Source organism: Apteryx rowi, unplaced genomic scaffold, assembly GCF_003343035.1.
Source record: "Apteryx rowi isolate R43461 unplaced genomic scaffold, aptRow1 scaffold_3, whole genome shotgun sequence".
Lineage (NCBI taxonomy): Eukaryota > Metazoa > Chordata > Aves > Apterygiformes > Apterygidae > Apteryx > Apteryx rowi.
The window spans coordinates 7523832-7544266 of record NW_020449418.1 but is presented as its reverse complement, the minus strand read 5'-3'; the positions used below and the strand labels follow the sequence as shown (position 1 = coordinate 7544266).

Here is a 20435-nt window from a genome sequence, read left to right as displayed (position 1 = left end):
TGAACATTAGTACGTTAACTACACATCACCGTAACATAATCACAAAATTCAAAGCACTCATTACTTAAGAATCCAGATAACAAATATAGCAGTAACAAACAGAAAACTCTGGAGAAACCATGTTTTCTCACCTCTCCCACTTCCACATCCATCTCAGTCTGAGCAGGTAGGAGTGATGCAGCATAGGTTGGCCTGGTAGGCATGGAGCTCCGATAAAGGAAGTGGTGTAAAATGACTGGGAGAAACTGGATCAGTTCAATTTTACTGAAGTCCAAAATATTTTTGTGCCATCTTACAACTGTGGATAGGGTTAGCCCTGCAATGCCTCACATGAGAAGGACAAAGTAGTCGAAAGCATAGTTATACTCTCAAAAGCAACACAAGAATCCCACACCGAACTGCCAGATTTTGTCACAGTTAGCTCCTTTTACAAGTCCAATTGCCAGCTCTGCAAACAGCCTGGGACAAGCTGGCCAGCCCTTCTCTAGCAGTAATGCCTCGGCATGCGGGACTTTGCTTATATGTAAACCTGTGCTGCAGGACTAACAGATCAAAACACTTCGCTTGTAAAGACAACAGATTGTAATTCATAATACAGGCATGGAGCAGAGATGCTGTGTGAGGAAGGTTGGTGTTTCATGCTCACTTTTCTGGCCACAGCTGCATTCGTTTCCTGCCTGAGCAGAAATCACAGTAACTCTCAGGGTGATAGGCTGTTGAAACAAGGGACCTATTTTAGGAGTTGGTTACAGTATGTTAAGAGATCTTTGCTGGTTGTGCATCTGTGCACATCAGAATCCCTGTAGTTTTGGGAGGATCAGCTTAGCATCACTGAGGATCAATCACRGGTGACAACTTGTGTGGGATATCCACTGAGCAAAAGGGGAAAACCAATGGTTTTGGGGAACAAGCAGAAAGTCAAGGGAAAAATTTTCTGACAAGACAAAGGATGATTTATTCTGGCAGTCTGTCAAGGCTTACTCTGGGAGAGAAGCTTTGGGAATTTGCCAGTAGCCAGAAGGCTACACCTCATTAAAAAAAACATGGGGTGAGGGGCAAAGAAGGGGAAGTCAAATGCTCAGCCTCAGCAGGCAACCTTTCTTCTCAACCCACCGCTGAGGCTGAGGAGAAGGAATGCACCCAAGAGATCGGTTGCTTCTGCGACAAATGACTCTCTGTATTAGAAGTGGGAATATAATGACTGTGTGCCCCTCATGCCAATCAACCCAGCAGGGAATTGCTGGCAGGAGGAAGGAGGGATTTCATATGAAGACCTCCTTTGCGGGACAGCTCGGTCACTTGCTGTTTCCCTCTCCTTCTAGAAGCTATTGCTTATTGCTTCTGGGGGAACAACAGCAGGGCAAGGCTCAGCATGCCAGATGCATCATGCATGCCACTTGGAGACCCTGGCAAAGTTCATTCTTGTCTTGGCCAGTGTAATTTAGACTGTCCCTCTCTCCTCATGCCCCAGTGCAACCTAAAAGGGGGCATCAGCTGACCAGTTCAGCACTTGGAAGCATTACTTCATTACCTCCTGATGATTTTCAATGCTCTCACAGAAAACTTCCTTTCTTCTGAGCCAAGGACACAAGCTAGACTATTTTCAGTATTGTCCCCACTTCTGTAGAGATCCATCTCCATCCCCACACTCCTCTCCTAGCTTTCAACCACATGGGTCATCTCCTCCTTTTCCTCCCACAGTTAAGAGCCAGTCTGCAGCAGGAAGACTGGCCGCTCCATCTAATCAGCTTCCYTAACTAGGAAGGGCAGCTCGCACCATGGGTCAACCACAAATGCTCCCCCACAAGCTAGTTTAGGAATCATCAGTCACAAAAAGCAGATCTAAAATAGCATTAAAGGAAGCTAACAGAGTTAGGGGAAGAGCTCGGCCTGGAGATGCACTGAACATCGACAACTCCCCACTGGTTTTGGGATGCCGAGAACCTCAGACCCAAGCCTAGAGTTCTGCTCAGACTGAGAAAGGACTGCATGGCAGGGGCAGGAAATGYATACCTGGGAGCAGAGAAATGTGCATGTTACTCTCCAGCTTTTTCAGTGTTCAAAAAAAAAACCTAAGAAAAAGAAAAAAGGATCCTTTGGAGCAGGAGGTGGGTAAGTAGAGCATGGTGGTCCAAGTCAGCTTCCAGTTTAGAAACAAGTTTAAAGCATTTCAGCATTTCTGATGATCACAGGCTTCTAAACTTGTCACCCGAATCCTTCTGTTCCAACAGAGAATGTGTCTGTCCCTGAAAGTTAACGGGGAGCAGAGGGAGCTGCTCCAGAAGAGACAGCTGCAGAAATTCTCTCGCTGCAAATTCCTTCATGCCATTTTCTATTTGCATATTTTAAAGCAAGCTGTATTCCTTTGAGGATGAGAAATATTTGCAGCAAAACTGTGCCCCATTGCCAAAGGAGTCACAAGCAGGAGATGGTGTGGCCAAAATGGATTGTCCTGCTCTTAATGTCCCACACCTCCAGTACTTTCCATTCCACAGTCCAAGGGGGAAGGCTAGTGTGAGCTTCCTACTTGTGGCAGAAGTGAYGATCTCTACGCAGCAGAGATGCTTCATCTCATTTCATTCCATTTCAAAGTGATATGCAACACTTAAAGCCCACAGACAATTCCAGACCTTGCTTTTATCTCCTTTTAGCACGCACCTTCTAGTTCTTTTCATTATAAACTCTGCAATTACTCCAACCTGGCTGAGGGATTACCCATTCAGTTCATGCTGAAACCTTTCTCTCACATGCACTCTTGCACACTCACACACAAACACACACACACACACGAGCCACTTTCTTCTGACACTGGGAGATCTACTTACCAGATTATTTCTCCCTGGGTGCACAATGAACACCAACAAATGTCAAGCCGTGGCAGATTCAAGTTCAAGTTAGATCAGTTAACTTCAGTTTCCTTCTTAGCTATCACAAATTTGTACAACTCAGGAATCGGGGTAGAAAYCCTCCCCCTTTTGCAATTCTGTATTTAAGTACCCAGACACAGTCCCTTCTTGACAATGAGACACTGTTCTTACCATTTGCCAAACATGGATATCAGCTGTTGCTCACAAACTGTACCTTAAACAGCTCTATACAGCAGAGTTCAAACTGTGGTACCACTCAAATACCCTACAGTGCTTAGAAGTTACAAAATAGCAGCATGGAGCAGCAGGGCTATGACAACCAATGACAATCTGCAATGGTGTTGTCTCTGTGTTTGGCCAACTAGTCTTTTGGTTTTCCCAAATTCTCTTAATTAGCAAAAAACAAAACAAAACAAAACAAAACAAAACAAAAGGCATCCTTTCAGGCATTATCCCCAAAGATGCAGTCAAAATATTACAAAGCTCTGCAGCCTTCAGAGGCTGGGGGAATAGATCACTGCTTTCTACAATAACCTGAAGGTAGAAGACAGAGGATGATGAGACAAACTGAAGATGGAAAATGACTATTACATCAGCAGCCAAGGTTGTATAAACTGCCTACAGGTGACCACACTGCAGACCTTGTAAAAACAGAACTTAGAGGAACAGTGTTCACATACTATTAAGAATAAGACTCAGAACTTGAGCTCAGGGAAGTTTGGGATGTAAACTTTGATTCTCTACGCTCCCCAACCAGTTTTGATTTGGGATTGCAGTATGTGTGCTATGGTTAACTGCCTGAAATCCCAGACAGCCTTCCTAGAGCTGAAAGTAGTGCCACAATTAGTTGTGGATGAACCTATGGTTGAGATTCAGAACTTTAAGGACTCTGCAGAGATAGGTCATACTGTCAATGGTACTTAAGAGAGTTAACCTGTTTGACTCTTTCTACAACAGTAGTTCAAACAAACAGAAAACAGGAGTGTCACCACATGCTCTGAGACGCTCTTTAGCACTGATGTAGTTTCTTGCCTCGGTGAAAATACAGAGAGCTGGGTGCTTAACACTGCTGCTCATGCGCTTATAGAGCTCTACTAGTGACTCTGCAAGCACTGGCTATCCCTTCCTCCATAACTCCATTGCCTTTTGTCCATCTTGGCTGTCACCAAAATGATTTAAGCCCTCTGGACTGCTCTCTGGGGACTCTTGGCTCAGCCTCTTGCAAAATTTCATTGGTGGAAAAACTGCATCCCAAGCATGTAGAAACRATGCAACTGCTTCTGCAGCAAAGCGAATTTGATGAGAATGGCTAAATAAAATTTCCCATCTGCCAAGTTCCAAGTTTAGAGGGTGTTAATAACTGTTTAAAACTTCTCTACCCCAGAGACAAAGGGCCCTGATTTCCTACTGTGGGACTGGAGCAATTCCCTACTAAGGCAGTGGGGGTTATTCAAGACCTACAGTAAAAATGTGGGCCCAACCTGGAATAACCAGGATCTAGTTTACACAATCTTTTTTGATCAAAATGCAGGCCTGCTGCAATTCTTTTCAGCTCTGTAGAAACAGCTGTTTTCCCCCAGACCTCTCTGTCTAGTTCAGAGRCATGCAGAATTGTCTTCCACCCCATGACACCCCATGTCCCTCCTTTTCAGGGCTACTTTTCTCCTTTAAACTACGTCAATTCACAAAAGCCTTAGCTGCAAAGCAAAGATCCAGCCCAGCTATCAGTAAAGGGACTAATTGTCTTGTGCCCCTAAACTGCAATGCAGCATGCACATAGGTTAGGGAAGCACAGCAAAGGCTCTCCCTCCTAATGCTTTCTGGAAGGGTCAGCCGCAGAAATGCTGTAGAACTGTCCCGGAGCTACTGCTAACTTTACTGACCGCACTCATGGCCACATTCATTTACCCACTTGCCATCACCAGGGGACTGTGCCCCAACGCTGCGCACGTGAGCAAAATCTTGCTGTCATGGCCAGAGTACTCATGCAGTGTCCCCACTCCTGCTAGGATGGCTCAGTCTCAAGAGCTCCACTAGGTTCTTAGCAGCTCCCGCTTCCAGCACAGGGCTACAGCCTCTCTGAGGGGAAAGGGCATGGAAAGAAAAGAGTAATGTCCAGCTCTCCTCCTCACCTTAGCTTCAAACTTCATCCTACATACAGAATGATTCCTAAGCCATCAGCAACACACTGTCTCCAGAGACAACATCAGGAGGAAGATTGTCCTTGGTACAGACAATCCCTCTGCGAGTGAAACATCGCCCTCAGCCAACATTCCACACCGGGGGGGGGGGACTGGATCTCAACCCCAGGCCATCATGCTTGAGACTCTGGCAGAAGAGGKTTTAACTTTTCATTTACTAGCATTCCCCAGCCAAGCAGATGTTAAGGGAGATTACAATACACATTCAGCTTCCAAAGGGTTAGCAGAGCAGGCAGGAGAGGAAAGAGATGGATTTGGCTCATAATAGTCAAATTTCAAGGGTCCTCTCTCCACAAAAAATAGTTCTGCAGTCAGAACAGCCAAAAGCCGCAGGGAGGAGGGCCCCTGGTCTGGCTGTTRTAAGTGTTTCTCTTGCTCTTCAGAGTTGAATGCTTTTATAAAGGCCCAGCAATGGATATTGATTTCAGTCTGAAAGTAGCAGCCTTCTCCCCACCCACCCTCCCATCCCTGAAGTGACTCTCTCAGCAGGGTGCACTGTGGCTATAAGTCTTCTGCTTAACAGCAAAGCAACACATTCTGGCAACATCTTAAATATATTCATAGGACATCTGTGACTGGGTCTGGAAGGGAACCAAAGAGGGTAGAGGGAAGAGGAGTGAAAAGGAAGATGGGGAAGAGGGATGAAAAGGGAAAGGAAGGTTTAAAAATGTTAATTGTTCATGAAAGATAAAAGTCATCTTCTGATATAGCAGCACTTCAGCAGTCAGCCACGCTGAGTAGACCCTGTCTGAGATCAACCGCATGCCAACTTTGTTCCAGAAACAAGTCTGAGAGCCCCTCTCTTCAGCAAGTATTGGTTACGTGGATAGTTCTTTTGTCCTGGCATTGGCAGATAATTTAAATACTGCAGCTTAAATGAGTCCTGGAAACAAAAAACAGAACAAAACAAACAAACCCTGTTCGTACTAAACATTTTAAAGATTTAAAAGAACACCTGATTGACCAGAGTGTTTGGGAAAATGAAGATTGCTGGGCTGGCAGCTCCGGAGCATGACTGGATATTTATCCATCAAACAGACAGAATACAGGATGTGCTCCGTAACAGAGCATTTGCAAGGTCACTGACACTGCGAACATCCTCTTGCAGAAGTCTGTCAGCCCTTCTGCCATTTTTCTCAAGCTACTAACAGGGGTGGTGCCCACCAAAGTGAGCAATMACGCCTATCCCACTCCGCTCTCATATATCAAATCTGCTCTGCAACTGACTCAAGCATAAGAAATATGATCTCTTCCCCACACTGTGTTGGCCAATACAAAAGGGTAAGGTGACGAACAAACCAGCCAAGCTCTGACATTAGCAATTTAACACACATGCTGTAGTAGGTAGAGAGAAGGAGGGCTAGGCCTTATGAATAAATGATTTGGCACATTGATGCATCTTGATTTAATCTGCCTGGGCTTGTGCCTCAGTGTCTTCTCTCCTAGCCAAACTGTTCTCTTGAATCAGCTTGCTGCAGAGCGAGAAGAATGGTCATCACTTCAGAGGGAGGGAACAAAGCTGGCACTTCYTGGCGAAGTCCTCCTGCCTGGTGACAACTGCCCAGGGTCAGGCCATCTGCATCCCCTTGTTAGGCAGCAGCTGCTCTACTCACTCTGCAGAAACCCTCCTTCTTTCTAGACAGCAGTGATAGCTGATTTAATTGTTGATGGTGATGGACAGAGGGGGAGGGGTTCTTCAGGAAAACTCATAGGCACCACATGCCACAAATCCTAGGATAAAGCCCCTATTCTAAGGCATCAAAACCATTTCTGTCTACAGGACACTGTAATGGCTGCTCATACAAGAGGAGAAATACTGACTGGTCCAGCTAGCCATTCAAGCAGCATGCTTGGCACTACATCCAGTGTCACCTTTGAGTCTCTTTTTATTTATGTATTTATTTTTACCTGTGCAAGTGTGAGGTACAGTGTAGTGTTATTTATCTTGAGATGTAGGTGTATGTTCTGGATGGGGAACGAGTGGATTCTGCTTGGGCAGCTGGGTCATTCAGAAAATCCCAGATGAGGATGGTGTCATCATGTGAGCTGCTGACGATCTGGAACTCATCRAACTGAAGTCGAAAGACTCTTCCAGAATGCTCCTAAATGCAAGCAGGAGACGCAGCGTGTTACTTCGCACACCTGCTGGCTCCTGGGATAGAGCAGGGAAGACAAACTTGGGTTCGGTTCTAGGATAGAATTAATTTCTCAGACAGGAAACCCCACATGACACATTGTGCATCATCACCCACGTAGCGTAAACTAAGCCCTCTTTCAGTGAGCTGAAGAGAGTTTGCCATTTCTGAGTTCTTGGCTAGCAGGAAGTTTATAGTTATCCCRTTACCCCTTCAGTCCCCATACACACACTGTGAAGAACAAACCAAGCTCCCTCCACAACACAGTTCAGCCTGGTGTTTTGTCTTCCTTGCTCTACTGTGTAATTTTTTCCCGAAATCACATCATTACCATATGCAGTAGGTTAAAGGGGAAGAGATGAGAATTTTGCATTCAAGACTTGGCACCATCGCTACTGCTGAAGAGGAAAGAGCTTAATACTGGAGGACACTAAGGAGACTGTTGTAAAGTCCGGTGACACAGTAATAATTCCTCTTAAGCAGTTCTAAAAATATGAACTAGAAAGGGCATTCTTTATAGGCAGTTTGCATTCTGCTCTGAGGCTGAGTGGAAATGGCATGACAATTTGGCAAGAGTTCAGACTGTAATTAACAGGAGGCAACTGCAAGATCCTGGATATCACGGAGCAAATCCACTGTGGTTCCCTTTTTTGCTGGCTATTTTTTCTTGGTGCCTACTGCTGCAAGAGTGAGCAGTGGCCTCCTCCTCAGTCAGAAGGGAACAGAAACCATGCAAGTGGTTTCAGCAAGTGGATAGGGCAAGTCCTATCTCTTCCATTAATAAACATTTCTCTGCAGTGCTCACATAGTGGAAGTGGCCTAGGGTCAGGAACAGAAATGTGGTTAAAAATGTTCTAATACTGAAAATACAGATTTTTCAAATATTCAGATATAAGAGAATAGTTAACTACTAAATGGGAAGCCTCTGTCTTATGGCACAGGATTCCAGAAACAAAGCTTAGTTTGCAAAGCACAGAGAGAACACAACAGCTGTTTTAAAGGGAATCTTTAAATCTTCACATTAACTGAAAATACACACACCAAAGTCAGATTCTATTTGTAAGATAAATTAAAAAAAAATCCAATCACTGGAACCTTCCTGATCTTCTAACCAAATCATCTGAATTCATCTTAAAAATACTTTATAGGTTTCTGACACTCCACCTGCTCCAAAGGGAACTCTGTTTCCAGTTTCTATGATGTATCAGTGATGTAAAGAAGTCCCTGCTAAAAAATATCACTTCAACAGCCAGATCCACTGAGGGACTGTTCACAGGGGCACCGAAAGAGATGGGTATGTCTAAAAACTGTTTTGAAAACCCTTCTTTTTCCCCAGTCACTGYAGGCTAATGAAAGCTGCCATAAAAGTTCCACATAGCACCTGCCCTTTGCCGCTGCAGTGGCGGGGGCAATAAGCAGACTGCACATCACAAGTGGAGGCTGCAAGGACCTGGACTCTTTAGCTGATAAGGAAAGCTGTACCGTGTGCTTATTCTGAGCCTGGAAAGCTGCTGTCAGACTCATGTAGCTGCTCTTTCAGCTAAAAGACGACAAAACCGGAAAGGACCTGGCATGCAGTGAGCATTCGTTATCTGCGGACTTTCCTCCCACTGTTTGAAAATTGAACACGAGCAGCAGGAGACTCACGATGTTCATTGTGCAGCCCGGTTTAATTYTGGAGGCCAAGGGAAGAGAGGAAAAAAAAAACCCATGGGTAAGCGGGTATAAGGACACCCTGTTGTCATAAACATGAAAAGCCCTGAAAGCACCACAACAGCCTCCTCTGCCCCTCCTCTTTTGGCCCCCTCCATTGCTATCAAACAGGGATTTATGAGTATCCATGTGTTGAGATTCCTACAGTGTTTCCATCCCACCGCTTCTGATTTATAATATAATTAGTTGGGGCACTTGAGCTGTCCACTGCTGGAAAATGCAGAGGAAATCACAGTAGTTAAATTAAGTCTACAGGTTACTAAGCACACATTTGTCTCAGGCTGGAACAGGAACACTACTAATAGCATGCTAAAGTCTTAGACTTTCAGGATATGTGTTCATGGGCACAGAGTTGTTCCACAGTTTGCAAATGAGTGGCCGATGACAAAGGGTTTTTTCTGGATTTCAGCCATGAAACTATTTGCAGTTCTATTTGGCTAACAAGAATGTTTTTCAACATAGTACCTGCAGGCATCCAAGGCTCTCACAGACTCTTATTCTGCAGCTTATGGTCTAAATACAAGATTGAAAAAAAGTTAGCATGGCTTAATGAGCTACTGCCTGTCAGCCGAGTCACTGTAAACCYTCACAGCCTGTGCCAAATGTGAAGTAAAAGACATTAGTGAAATGTATAGCAACAGTGGCAATTCAGGTGGTCGATGAGCGCGCAGGTCACCTACAGCAGCTTGGCTGATGAGAGGTAACCACATGTTTAGAGAATCAGACAGCCTCAGTATGCTGTTGGTTTAGAGCAAAGACATCAGTCACATGCCACAGCAGGAACTGGTTTAATGTATCCAGACTCCATCACAGCCCAAATATTTCTTTTCTAAAAGCAAGAACTTCAGTACTTCTTTTTCAATGTGAATTTGGTACGGGACTGAAATCTTCCTTTATCCCCAGCGCAAGTATTGTCAGAGCAGCAACAGTCCAAGTTTTAGGGATGAATGGGATGCAGAGATGCTTATAGGAACCATCCCATGGCCTTGACTGCACTGGTGTTTTTCTCACAACCTTCCCACATTATTCTAAAACCAGTGAGGAGCCTCTGCTAAGCACTGCTGTGAATGATGTTATCACTCACACAACSACACCTTTACCACACCTTCATCAGACCTGCACTAAACATCAACAGACAGCATGAGAGCAATGCCAGTGTAGTCACTGTCTAAGGATGAGGAAGTTTCACTGTTTGTTCCTTCCAGTCATTAGCCTCTCTTTCCTTTAGCACTCAAAAGCCAGTAAAAAGCATTTTCAAGGTTGCTTTTGCTCTTGTTCCTCCAAAAATTGGAATGTACTTCCTTTCTTCAGGAAATTTCATGTCAACAACTCAGACAGCATGGACTACATCATTAGATACATATATGGGCTAGGAAAACCCATTGGCACATGGATTCCAAGACAGGGAAGTCTCATAAACGGATTTAGTTATGAACTTAAAACCAGGTAACAAAACTTCAAAAGTGAAAGAAACCTCCACAGGTTCTAATTTTTAATTACACTGCAATGTTAAAAAAAAAAAAAAAAGTTGGACTCCCAAAGAAGAGAGACCCCTCCGCCCAAAAGACAAATAAAAAGATGTAACTACCCCCTCTAGCCACATGGAAGTGTGTGCATTAAGCCTAATGGTAGTAAAAACTAATATATCTGCTTGAAGATAGTCCTCAGTGCTGCAGTGATGCAAAATACTGCAGTGATGACAAGACTATGCAGGAGAGAATTGACCCTCTGAAGTGACAGTCTATGACTGGCTGTGGAATCTATATTGGGCAGGTCTTTCAAGCTCCCTCAAACTCCCTCATTTTCTAGTAAACCTGCAGCTTTCTTGGGACCCTGTTTTCTAGATCTTGCAATCCTGATCAAGCACGCTTTTCTACTCTCTCCACCACCCCTAACAAAAACTCTTACCACAAGGGTTCGCAGGCAGAGGGTCCCTGCTGGAGCACGGGGGTCCAGAGCAGCCACCAGATCCCACACTTTAATTTTCCTAGTAGTGAAAACATAGACAAACACCACAGCTCTGTTAAAGAGAAGAGAGCAAGTGTTTACTGAGCAAAAATTAACTGTTCGCACAGCTTAGCTAATACACAAGTTCATGGGAAACTACACAAATCTTTCTGCTCTTGAGACCTGGTTCTTGCATTTCCCCTCTATAAAGCTCACGGAGCTTAATAGCAGAAAAAAATGTGCAGTTAACATAAAGTAAAACACATAAAAGCAGGTGACGATAACTAACAAAGAAACATGGAGGAGGGTTAGCGCAGATACCTAGTCTGTAGTGACAAATGGCCCAAAAGACATAATCACAGTTGGGAAAGAATGTGAGGATTTGTGTAATGAAGGTGCTATATATTTTCTTATATATATATATATATATATATTCTTGTGTGTCAGCCTCTGCACTTATCTGACTCTCCAAATAGGAACTCATCCTCTCCTTTAACTGATACCAGTCTTTCTCTTTTCCAAGGACAACAGTGACGCATAATAAAATTGTTCAACCTAAACTTGTGGCAAGAGTGAATTGTTGCAAGTAGCAACTGCAGGTGGCTTCTATGGAAYCTTCAGACACCTCCTCCCCTGAATCAGCAAATCTGTTTCTGTTACCAAACCAAGAACAGGTAACCAGGACCTGATGTCCAGCTCTGGGGAAAAGTGATACATGCAAATATGCTCACACAGCAACTAAGCACTGTTAAAAAGATGTACTGCATTTGTAAAAAAGCAGTATCATTTTTTGCTTATGGACAGATTTCTGATCTGCCACAAAAACCTCTACTTTTGCAGGGAGAGAACTACGGGTTGTTCTTACCAGTGGCTCAACTAGAAGAGGTTTCAGATCGAGTCTGTCAGACATTCTTATGAGCTAAGGAACTGGACTACACACATCAAACCACACTGACTTATTTCAAAGGAAGAAAAAAAAGTGTACTTYGCAGCACGCTTCTTATTTACTGGCCATGAAAAGGGCCTCTCAGTATGATAGACAAGGAGTCTAATCTTTATAAGGAATGTCTARCAAAGCAGGATGAGAGAGACAAAAAGAGACAGGAGGATTCAAGGTATCCAGACTGCACTGACAGCCTCACCCATCATATGCCCCGCTGACTATCCTCTTGTTATCAAAGCGTATGCATCTCACCAACTCTTCATGGCCTTCCAGTACTCGTAAACACGCCCCGCACTCGATATCCCACAGCCTGGAAGAGATTAGAAAGAAGTACCGAGAATTTTTGAAGATCTCATTATTGCAAGGAAAGATTTGGTCCTTTCTTGTACTTAATGGAAACTTGGAAATAAAGATTATGATGAAACAACATAGAAGAAACCAACTACATTCATCATTCCTTTTCCTGCAGTTAAGCTGGATGCATGTTTTTCAACATGACCCTTTTATGTTGCAGTACCACAAGGGAAATGATTCAGAGATCCAAATATTTTAAGACCAGAGGGGTCTAGTATCTGCTGATCTAGTAACACAAGACACAGGATATCTCTGTTATCCTTGTAGTGAGCTTCATAATTTTGTTTTACTGAAGTCCATTTTTCATAAAAATATCCTGTCTTGACTAGAAGATGGTAGGAGAGGGAGACTTACCAATCCTCTTGGCATCTTGTTGCAATAGGTAAAGTGCCTTCACAGGGTATACAACTCTTCTTGTACCCCTACACGCCTATTTCTGACTTGGAAGCTAATGTCGGACAAATTTAGACATCAATATAGTGGTGACAGGCACAAGAATTTACAAGCCCTTTTTTATTCACCAATTTCTTCCAATGAAGGTATGTTTACTCTGTAATCAAGGCACCTTATGCGGAAGCTAAAATGTTGGGCATTCTAAATTTATTATTTTGTAATGCATTCTCTTCTTGCTCTCAGATAATTTCTGTGGCTCTCTGCTGAACTGTTCCTAACACTCCAATAGCCTTAAAAAATTCTGGCACCAAAAACTGGACATAGCATTCCAGTAAGAGTCCCAGCCATGTGTTATGCTCTCAAATGTAAATAACTCAGAGTCTTGGGCTTCGTGAAGGATTTTTCCATGGAGAATAAATTAAAATACATCAATTTTTACACTTACACACTACATTGACAAATCTTTAAGAAATGTTTGAAACAGTTACGAAATAAGTCTATTTGCTTTCCATACTTTTGTCAGTTTCTTGACATAACTCCCAATTATCATGGATAAAGAAGGATTATTTGCCTCCAAGAACTGAAGTTCTTTGACATGTATTATCTGTATGTATTCCACCTCTGGATGATACGCGCTCTGTTCATGACAAACAGTAATCTTTTAATAGCAGTATCTACCGAGACCCTATGACACACAGCTGAAAGAAGAGAGCAGTCACAGAAGTTTTTAAATGTTCATTAAATTAGAGTTCAGACTGACATGAACTTCACAGTAGTGAGGAAGACGGGTGGTTCACGGAATCTCTCTGGGTGACTCATCTCAAAACAGAACAGCTGCTGAGGGGTCAGGTCACTTTTCCTTGAGAGAGAGACACAGAGAGAGAGAAATTGTCCTCACATATTTTAGTCCTGAGATTCCCCCAGGGAATAATCCAGATGCAGTGAATGTGTGCTCAGGGTTGATGGCTAATGATTTCTGCAGTCCTGMCAAAACAAGCTGCTCTCCCTCTGGACAATGGAGGAATGAACAGAACTCCTTCTTCATTGTAGGACTTGGAAAGGATTTGTCTACGCCTACATTTGAGGTCAAGGAGGAGCAGAAGATGATTCTTCGATCACTGAAGTTGATCTTTCAGGAATCTGTGAAGATCCCAACAGTTTTCACATTAGTACCAGTACACCAGTCAAGGTCAGAGCAAGCAACTCCATGGCAAAGGTCAGCCAAAGGCACTCTGGCTGGTCAGACAGCATTAAGTTTCCCAAGGACTGTCAACAGGATGGATAATGCCAGAAATGAACTGGTGCAGAAAGGTTCAAAGCGCAATTGTGTGCCAGGAACTTTCATGCCATGTGTTTCCATTTCTTGCCATCAATCCTAAGTTTGCCAGCAGCTTTGGGAAGCTGCATCACAGTAATTCAGGCCTGTATCATCAGTTTGAGTTTCTACCTGAATCCAATTAAAAAAGATGATCAAGTCCCCAGCCATGTGGGGAATGGACCTTCGTGTACAAAAGGGATAATCACTATTCAAGAGCTGCATATCTCAAATCTTCAGCTCCATGAAGCCTAGCAGAATTGAGTGCCAAGGGCGCCTTCCAGATTTGATAACCTTCTCAAGTTTCTACTTCTTTAAACAGTCAAAGAACCAAAAAGAGAACTATTCTCAGGCTTAAGAACTAACTACAAAAATTTACGACAAAGCACACGCAGGCAAGGACACTACAAACTCTTCCTTCCTRTAGCTTTGGGAAAACATCTGGAATTAGAGGGAGGCCTGCAATAATCTCACCCTTTAATTGTCTTGAAGTCCTGGCAGAGTTGGAAGATGTGCAGAATGCGGGCAAGCCTGAATCCCCACCACCTAGAGAGAAAGTTGCTTTCTAAAGAGTCCAGTACCAGATCCCCAGGATGCACACGGACGGGAGGGTGAATACACAGATGCAAATCAACCATTCATTTGAAGATGAACCCAAGATGATGCAGTCCAACTTCTCTTGATTTTCATGTTCTAAATTTTCTTTTTTTCTTTTTTTTTTCCTTTTCTATACAGAGCTTGTGTGTGGTAATTAAAAGCTTTGGCCCTAGAGGCCAGGATATTGAAGTGGTTGGATTTAGTAACTTGATTAAACTTGATGGGTCAGTTTCTACCTGATGCAAATCAGCACAATTATAGTGATGCCTACAGATATATGTCCTTTTACACTGGTAAAATTTCTGGCCTAAACCAAAACCTAAATCATTTTCAGACATGGAGTCTCTCTACATAAGAATGATTTTAATTTCCCAGCTATGTCTAATGCTCCTTGGATTTGCAGGTGCAGAACTGGAAATCACATAGTCTCATTTCCTTTTGGAAGAAAGTTTCCCTGCAACTGAGGAATGACAAACTTCAAATTCCATATCAGGCTACAACCTCTATTAAGGCCAACACACAGCACCTGGTATTTTACAGCAGATTAAAATCAAACATACAAAACATCAGGCCACCCAGGAAGAGGAGTTAGTAACCTGCCCTTTTTTAATCACCCTTCCATTGACATGTGCCCTCTGCTAATGGCTGAAAGAAAAGTAAGTGAACAGGTAAGCCTTGTGCCTTGCCCACACAGCTGTGAAATTTGACTTCTGTCAAGATTCACTGCCAACATTCCTGAAATTCTAGCACAATTTATTTGTTGACTAGGGATTTTGTCCAGTGTAAGCATAAAAGTAATCACATTCCTCTTTAGTGTTATTACTATATTGACATTTATTTTTATTCATATTACAAGTTATATTTTAAAATCTTCCCTAAGTGCTGCAATATTTAACTACTTCTTACTCTAACTCTGGGACCAAAGTTTCACAGTACAATTGCAGATCTATATTTTTAGTATTTGAAGTGCAGCAGTTCTCATCATAAGTTGGGCTATTCTTATAAAATACCTGTAACACTTTTTCCCCTATTTAAGAGAGGAAAGTCCCAGCTCTCTTGGACCACCTGCTTTTCTTCCTCAGCCATGGTCTCAGACAGCCATACAGTAAAATCTGGTACAACAACTTGGTGATGTCAACCAAAGGACCTTCACTTTCCTACAGAATCCAGAGCAGGGAGAGGCAGCTTGTTGGAAACAAAGCCCACAGGCAAACAGTAGGATGAATAATTTTCACTGAGGAGAAATGATTTTCAACATGGAAAGTGAAGTTTTTCTGCTTAGGCTGTCCAGCTTTCAAGTTTTATTGGAAGGCACAGAGTTCTTTGAAACASTGGCAAAGACTAAAAAGGAGGCTGTTCTTCCTGTTTGCACGATGAAGCCATTTCCCTAGGTCACTTACATTATTATTCAAGTTTGCTTGATGCCCCTAGCGAAGGTGACAGTGGGACATCTCTCTGTCAGCAGCTGCAGGTTGTAGGGAGAAATCCTGGCTCATATCAGAAGGAGTTAAATCTCAGATTGCAACCAGGGCAGCTGGAGAAGCGCAAAAGGGAGCAAACTGAACTTCATGCTCTAAGCCAGCTGTTCCAAACTTTACCAGGTGCCAAGTACCACAAGAGGAGTTTGGCGAGAGCCCAGGAGGATTTCTGCAGAGGATTAAATGCCTCTTACTGCAAATCTGACCCCTTTAACTAGACACATAGCCCAATTAAAATATCACAAGAGGACATGACATAAAGTGGTACTTGCCAGCTCTTTCATACACCAGAATTGTCAGAGCAATGCAACTCGTTGATTAGTATGGGCCTCTTGAGATACAGAGGATAAAAGACAACACAGTAAAAAAGGCTTCTAATATCTCTATCCAGTAGCTCCCAGTGTTCTACACCAAAGGAAGCATATTTCAAAGACGACAAGGGTACGGACCACTGTAGTTACCTAACCTCTGCACGTCCCAGGGAACCAGACACAACGTGCTTGCACAGAACTCTGCAGTGGGGAATGTCTCTCTCACCTGATAGTATTATCTGAAGAGCCGCTCACTACTAGCCTGTCTCTGTACTGCAGACACGCAATGCCTCGTTTGTGGCCATTTAAGGTGCGCACAAATTCGCAGGTACTAGTGTTCCATACCTGTGACAGGAGAGGGATGGGGAAAAACACAGAGAAAAAATTATTAAGAAGAGACTAACAAAAGCTGGTATCTGTGAGAAATATAGGTGCACCCAGAATGTTTGTAATTGAAAACACTATCATTAAGATTAGGAGAATTACCCTTTCAATGACTTGTGACAATGACTTGCGACTACAGGCTGCAGCTGTTAGCAGCTTGGGTCACTGTACATAGAAGGCTTTTGCCATTCTTTGCCATTTATAGCTTCCAAAATCAGGCTTTAACACTCTCAGACTGTGATTTAGTATACACAGGAACCAGATTTTTCTGAGTTTTAATGCTACCGATTGGGATCACAGCAGTAATTTTTAAGTGACTCCTATCCACTCACCTTTGCTTTTGCCCTCATGCTGCCCTCAACTGTTTGCATGACTGATGCTGAAACAAATTATGGAACTAGTCAGGTTGAAAAAGAACACAGGAAAAAAAAACAGTCCTTTTTCAACTGCAAGGGTACCTGTATCAGATGTGCCATACAGCTTTCTAAACAAGCTGTGTGAGCTCAACAGAGGAGGGATGAGTGGAAATGAGCAGCAGGAAGGACACTACTTTCAAAAGACGGCCTGTGTAATAACAGCCAAAGACTGTCTTCCCTATCTGGTCATTGTTCTTGGTTATTAAATTCCCAATGCTGTTAATAAAAATCCTCTGAAACACCTCACCTTTATAGTTCTGTCACCTGATGCTGATACAATGTACTTGTCATCAAAGTCCACTACGTTGACAGCAGCTCGGTGCCCTACTAGCACCCTCCTTAGGGTGATATCTGTCGGCGAAGCCATGTCCCACACGGCAATGGAACGGTCTTTGGAACATGTCACCATCATGCCGTTATTAAAGCGGAGGTGCAGTACTGCTTCGCAGTGGTGAATCAGTGTATTCAGCATCTCGCCTGCGTTCACATCCCACACCCTGCAATTTCAAGTAGCAAACCAGAGATGAAAAGGGTTAAAAACTGTACAGTAGACTTTCTGCAGAGAGAGGGGTTGGGGGGGAGGTAATCAACTCTCTAGCAATATTAGAGAAGCAAACAACACAAGTTATATCTAAATTGACTAAATATTTCATTAGAAGATGTATTATGCAAACCTGTTGATTACGGATATGCTGAGACAGTCCAGCAGCCAAAAACCCTGCAATGCAGTTAACACCATAAAAACAACCCAGCCAGAAAAAGCATTCTTTAATTAAGGGAATTTAGTGCTGAGGAAAGGTATGAGATTGACAGCCCTAAAGACTGATGGTTCCTCGTTATCTAAGCCTAACACACACTCCATTTCCAGTCTATGAGCACTTAAACATGACCTGGTAAGAAGCAAGTTCAGAAACAGATTTAGTCTTTGACCTCTCTCACAGGACTATCAACACAGAGGACAACTTATACAGAGGCAGAAGATAAGATAATACTTTTCAAACAAATGTAAGTAATTGCCAGAAGTTGCACAATGAATTGCATTTACTTGGCAACACATCTGGTACACAGCTACATTTTAGGAATGTACTAAATACTCAAATTAAGACAGAGCTTTTATGTCAATTTAATATTATTGGAATGAACTGTTTCAGATGAAAGATAAGATGAAAAAAGCTAGACAGTGCTCAAAATAGAGCTTCTATGACTTGAAATGGAGATTTTAAGCCTTAAAAATGTTCTTTTGGGACTGTTCTGTTTGCAAACTTTTTTAACCATCCATAAAGAAATGTCTTTTGGCAGTATCACAACTGTATCCCAGCTACACTGAGAGCAGAAAAACATATCTGTATCATCTGTATCATCAGACCTAACAGACTCTGGAAGTTGAAGCTTTTCTCTGCTAGTAAGGTAAGCAGTGAGAAAAGGCAAGATGTGAGAAAGATTTCTAATGTCTTATTTTCTAATGCATGGAGGTTGAAACTTCTGGATTTCAAGTGAAAGAAAAGTACGCTGCCAATTATAGAATGCAAGGAAAAAAGACCGCAGACTAAAGACCTGTGCTATTAGCATACAAGCAATTTKCAGACAGGGTTGCCAAACTGAACAGGAGCTGGAGACCTACTGACTTCCCTGRACAAGTGCATCCCTGAGATCTGGGAAGCATTAAGAGCCCATCTGTACTGTCTATTGGATGAAGCCCCTCTTCCTGAGGAGACCCAAGGATAAAAGTGATGCATCCCACGTGCCTTTGGAGTCTGCACAAACATTTATAGATACAGTGGGAAACAAAGTATTTCTGGGCAAGTGGCCAGTCTGCAATTTGGCCTGCCTGGTCTGGTATGGAAAATGATAGTGCTTGTTACAGAGATCAGCCTCTSCTTTTGCAATCTGTGTTTAGCACAGTGCAGTTCCCACATTGTCTCTATACTGACTAATGTAGTGCTAGATCTCCAGGCAGGTGGTGTTGCCTAAATTCTGGATTCCTACTAATTATAAGACCCCCAAAATCTATCAGCACCACAAAACTGCATGCATCACATGTAAGGGACTGAATTTAACAGTCAGTAGCCTAACAGTGGTAGCTTACATACAAGCATGGTGAGAAGCCTGCAGCCATAGGAACACATGCTAAGAGCTTCAGAAAAGGCCCACTGACACAGCTTTTTGTCATCTGTAACTTCACTGCATGGGTGTTTTTCGTACTCTGACAAGAAGAGGATACATAACAGCATGGAGAAGATACACTTGCTCTCTCCTCTCCAGGTTCATATTGCAACTCACTAATTCAAATGTTGCTGTATTTACACTGCAGATTTTAGACTCTCTGGGATCATGTAATATGTCTAGTGAACTTCACATCTGCAAAGTGAAAGTAAGCACCTTAAGTCTTGACTTCAGGTGTCCAGCCTTTTACCAGAGATTGGAGGACAAGGTTAGAAAGATTGAATGGGAAGATACACCATGCTGAAATTGAATTTAAACCCACAGGAGATCTACTCACCCATCTTTTGTTAAAATTAAGGGAAAACAGCTAACTAAACCTTCAAACTTGCTTTCAGAAATTCAACCAACTTTTAAAGTTATTCTCAGGGAGAATTTAAAAACATTCTTAGGGAGTGTCCAAACATGCAAAACCGGGATGAAACAAAATGGTCTTCCTAAGTCATCTTGAGCTTGACTGACCTTTGCTTAAGTTCTCATTTCTCCTGGACAGCCACTTGCATGGACATCTGATAAACAAGGACAGTACACTACTCAACAAATGGGCTGAACTACTTCATGGAACTGATTGAACAGCACACATTTAAAGAAAGATCATTTCAGCAGCTAACAAGGCCAAGATCTTAGAGGCAGACAAAAAGCTCAGAATGAAGAGCACACACCTGACTGTTGAGTCTGAAGATCCAGTAATGATCACCCGTTCATCATACTGGAGGCACAGGACAGAACCCGTGTGTCCRGTGAGAATTCGCTTGCATTCCAATGTATTCTTATCCCAGATCTAGGATGGCAAACATTCAAAAACAGCCTGCTAAGTAAGTTTTTCATCACATAGTAAGCACTTACTGGTCTCGCTGTTCTGTTTTTTATTACAATACATCATCTACATTGCAGTTAGAACTTCTTTAGTGGCTTGGGCCAGTCTTCCACAGGCTCTTTAGTGCAATACATTAACATCTTTGATACTTCTGCCTTTATTATGAACATTGGTTTTACTCTTCTCATCAGGGCATAGTAATTACATAGTCTGTAATTACAGATAGACAGAAACTGTGCTGGCAAAGTCAGCTCAGTAAGCTCTCTTGCCACATACAACAGGCATATGTGCTGCTCAGGAGTGGGGTGGGGGAAGGAGGAGGCTAGGTTACATACTTGAAAGAA

At 42.8% G+C, this 20435-nt stretch overlaps 1 protein-coding gene across 18 annotated transcripts in view; it reads right to left on the bottom strand.

Annotated features, from left to right (window-relative positions):
- Positions 1 to 5525: 5525 nt before the first annotated feature.
- BTRC (beta-transducin repeat containing E3 ubiquitin protein ligase) overlaps positions 5526 to 20435 on the bottom strand; it is a 119689-nt gene continuing 104779 nt past the window's right edge. For 12 of the 18 annotated variants that reach the window (XM_026069509.1, XM_026069512.1, XM_026069515.1 and 9 more), the window contains 8 exons: positions 19937 to 20055; positions 17302 to 17551; positions 16481 to 16599; positions 13314 to 13412; positions 12006 to 12116; positions 10825 to 10903; positions 6977 to 7170; positions 5526 to 5951 (listed from right to left, as the gene is read on the bottom strand). In XM_026069509.1, coding sequence (XP_025925294.1) covers positions 7009 to 7170; positions 10825 to 10903; positions 12006 to 12116; positions 13314 to 13412; positions 16481 to 16599; positions 17302 to 17551; positions 19937 to 20055 — 939 coding nt within the window. In that variant the 3' untranslated portion in view covers positions 5526 to 5951; positions 6977 to 7008. The other 6 variants (XM_026069513.1, XM_026069518.1, XM_026069510.1 and 3 more) reach the window with 6 other exon arrangements.